The sequence below is a fragment of the Otolemur garnettii genome, unplaced genomic scaffold, assembly GCF_000181295.1.
Source record: "Otolemur garnettii isolate 467f Iridium unplaced genomic scaffold, OtoGar3 scaffold00145, whole genome shotgun sequence".
Taxonomy (NCBI): Eukaryota; Metazoa; Chordata; class Mammalia; order Primates; family Galagidae; genus Otolemur; species Otolemur garnettii.
Window position 1 is genome coordinate 2,645,203 of NW_003852540.1, and position 3,608 is coordinate 2,648,810.

Below are 3,608 nucleotides of genomic sequence, written 5' to 3' on the forward strand. Positions count from 1 at the left end.
TACCAACTTACTATCACTGACTCCCTCTCCCTTGTTGGGAAGTGGGGAGGAAACTCTAATTAGGAAACAAAAATGTGTGTGCTCCATCCCCATCTTTGCCCAAATCCCCAAGATGGCTGGAATACCAGCTGAAACCCCAGACCTATGTGATCTATAAGCAGATACACACATATAACACTCATAATCAGCCAAGGAAGAAGGTTAGAGAATAGCTATACATAGTTGCCACAATATTTAACCTAAATTTTTTTCTCTGTTTTATTTATTTTTTTTATTAAATCATAGCTGTGTATATTAATAAAGCCATGAGGTACAGTGTGCTGTTTTTATATACAATTTGAAAAATTTTCATCAAACTGGTTAACATAGCCTTCATGTCATTTTCTTAGTTATTGTGTTAAGACATTTATATTCTACATTTAGAAAGATTCACATGTACCCTTATAAGATGAACCATAGGTGTGATTTATTTATTACATCTTCTCATTGCAAATTCATCATAAATCCTTTTATTAAAAGAGCATAGGTTACTCCTGTATTGTTCAGAGCTTTCTTTTAATAGCTATAAATATTTTTGATTCATAACCTTAAACTTTAAGGCTTAAAGCGATAATTGTCTGTATAATTTCCTACTTTTATAGAGAAAAATATACTTGCTTGCTTAATGTTGCCAACTTTTTGCCATCTGGTATTGACTTATTTTCTAGTGTTATTATCATTAGTCTACTTTTCATGACTTTACTCATCAAGCTGTGATAACTAGCATACAAGGCTACACAGAGTTTTAGAATTATGAACATTGCAAAAGTCATTTCTCCTTGTTCAAAGTTATTAATAAGTAAAATAAATGAGCAAATAATCTCTTTAGAGATTAATGCATGAAGCAAAGTCTTGATTTTCCTCCACCATATGAAGCTCCTGGTGGAGAGTCAGGGAGGGAAGTGGTGATAAGGGTCATGATTCCAAAATGAGATTCCAAAATGGAATTCCAAAATGAGACACTTGAGGCAGAAATTTTACGTGAAAACCTACCCTGGAGGGGATGGGGGGCACCTTCAGGCTCTCATGAAGTCATTGGCTCCATGAGAAGGAGACTTTGCCCCTGAGAAGTCTGACAAGTGCATACTTCATGTCCTTGTTCCGCAGGCTGTAAATGAAGGGGTTCAGCAGGGGAGTCACCACTGTGTACATGACAGCAGCCGCTGTGTCCTCCTCTACTGAGTTGGAGGAGGAGGATGAGGGGCACAGATAAGCCCTGATCACTGTCCCAAAGAATAGGGCAACAACAGCAAGGTGAGAACCACAGGTAGAGAAGGCCTTGTGCCTTCCCTGGGCAGAGGGGACTCTGAGGATGGCAGAAATGATGAGGGTATAAGAGATGAGGATGAGCATAAAAGGGATTAAAATGACTGCTCCCCCGAGGAAGAGGAGCACACGTTCATTGACCAGGGTATCAGAGCAAGACACCTTCATCAGGGGTCCCAGATCACAGAAGAAGTCAGGGATGGTATTCCTAGAGCAGAAGGAAAGCCGAAATATGAGGAAGGTGTGTGTCATGGCAACGAGACTTGTGAGGGTCCAGCAGGCAGTCACCATGAGAAGGCAGTGCCGGAGGCTCATGATCATCGTGTAGTGGAGTGGGTGGCAAATAGCCACATAGCGGTCATAGGCCATTGTGGCCAGGAGAAAGATGTCCATGTCCCCAAAAGTCAGGAAAAAGTAGAGCTGAACCAGGCATCCTGCATAGGAGATGGATCTGCTCTGAGTCTGGATGTTCACCAGGGCCTTGGGCACAGTGGTAGAGGTGAAAAGTATGTCTGCACAAGACAGACTGGCGAGGAAGAAATACATGGGGGTGTGCAGATGTGTGTGGGTGCCAATGGCCAGAACAATGAGCAGGTTCCCAACCACAGTGACCACGTACATCCATAGGAACAGGATGAAGAGTATGTGCTGCTGCTCGGGCCGCTCTGAGAGTCCCCAGAGGAGGAACTCAAGGACACTGGTCTGATTTTCTCTTTCCATGAGCCCACAAGTCAGTCTCATTAAAGTTTTGTAAAACTGTTTTACTTGAGATTATGGGTGACCATGGCCATTCTCTGAACTCTAGAGAAGAAGAAATAATGAGAATGAATTTGTATTCCATGTGCACTGTAACTTTTTACCGAAAGTTACCAAATAACACTATTCTAGAAAGTGTGGAAGACACAATTCAAGATAATTAAAATAGATTTCCTCTTTTATATCTCTATACCTTTTCTGTCCCAAATTTCTTTAGTTTTACTTTCTTTGTCATTAGCTGTACTCTCACAGGGATCCAGAAGTTTTGATTCATTCTTTCTCTCATGTTAAGTATCAACTCTTGACCTGGAACCATGCTAGGTAAATAAGACAGGAGTGCAGTCTGCATGTTTTATCTACATAAATGCCTTTGGGCTGGTTGGAATGTGAATTGTTGATAGGTGGTGATAGCTTTAAGGAGAGGGAAAAGTTTTAAAACTGAATTTTATCAAGTAACCAATAAAATTTTCAGAAGCTCTTTCAAAAGATGCAAAAATACGTATCTGTGAAGAAAGAATAAAAGAGATGCAAAAAAGTAATTGAGTTAATAAAAGGATGTAATGGAGCCATTTATATTTCAATTACTTGTTTTGGGACTAAGCAGCCTCCAGATCTTAATTTTCCCATTTATATACTAAGAACCATGCAAAGTGACAAGTGAGGAGGATAAAAACCCAGAAATGCATGCTTTGGTGAAATGCATCCATCATTGGTGAAACTGTGAGACAGAAACATCATGCAATTCTAAAACAGTCTTAGAAATGAGTGACAGTAAATACCCTGAAGCCACACAATCAACGTGGGAAGCTGAGGCCAAGCAGCTAAGCAGGTGAGTAAGGCATAGAGAGCGTCAGAATCTGCAAATTCTCAGTCAGTATTCATGCCTAGGAAGAGAAGGCCTTACTCTGACAGACAATAGTTGTGGGTATGTGGATAGGTCTGAGAAAACAGGGCAAGATAAAGTGTTGTACCAGGTGAAGACCAAAGGGAAGGAAATTGTACAGAGAAACATCTTGCCATAGAGCCACATCCATCATTGTAGCAACAGAAGGAATCCTTGAACTGCGAATATGGAAAGTTACCCTAATCCTGCTAAACCCGTGCTACAGAAAAAGGCACAATTGTTCAAATGTAAATTGTACATAATGGTTAAATGGCTGGACCTATTCAGAAATATATCATAAAAAAGTAAGCCCTGAAAATCCAAGCCATTTATCAGAAAACAACTCACTAGGAAATTGTCTCTATTGAGGAAGATTCCAATAAAATATATCTTCAAGAGTTTTCAAAAGCAAAAAACCATTAGATGTGTGAAAGAATATTACAAAGGAGAACTAAGGAGACTTGAAGAAGATATGCCTGGACCACAAGCAGATGTGAAATAGGAACTGAATTGGTCTGGAAAGAAATTGAAGAAAAAGTCATCTCTTCAAGAAAGACTAAATTACAAAGATTTCAAAGAAGAATGGATAATACAGAAATCATTATAAACGGAGTAAAGAATAGAAATCTGAAAAGCAAAAGAATTAAAAATAAAGAATAAGGTG

General features: G+C 39.4%; 1 protein-coding gene across 1 annotated transcript; it reads right to left on the minus strand.

Moving 5' to 3' along the window:
* Positions 1 to 1,071: 1,071 nt before the first annotated feature.
* LOC100948351 (olfactory receptor 1P1-like) lies at positions 1,072 to 2,025 on the minus strand. The gene has a single exon (XM_003799068.1). The coding sequence runs from the start codon at positions 2,023 to 2,025 to the stop codon at positions 1,072 to 1,074; it is 954 nt and encodes a 317-aa protein (XP_003799116.1).
* Between the last annotated feature and the right edge of the window lie 1,583 nt (positions 2,026 to 3,608).

Bases quoted from the DNA above. Each gene is read 5' to 3' on its own strand.
- LOC100948351 (XM_003799068.1), bottom strand. From the start codon at position 2,025: ATGGAAAGAGAAAATCAGACCAGTGTCCTTGAGTTCCTCCTCTGGGGA.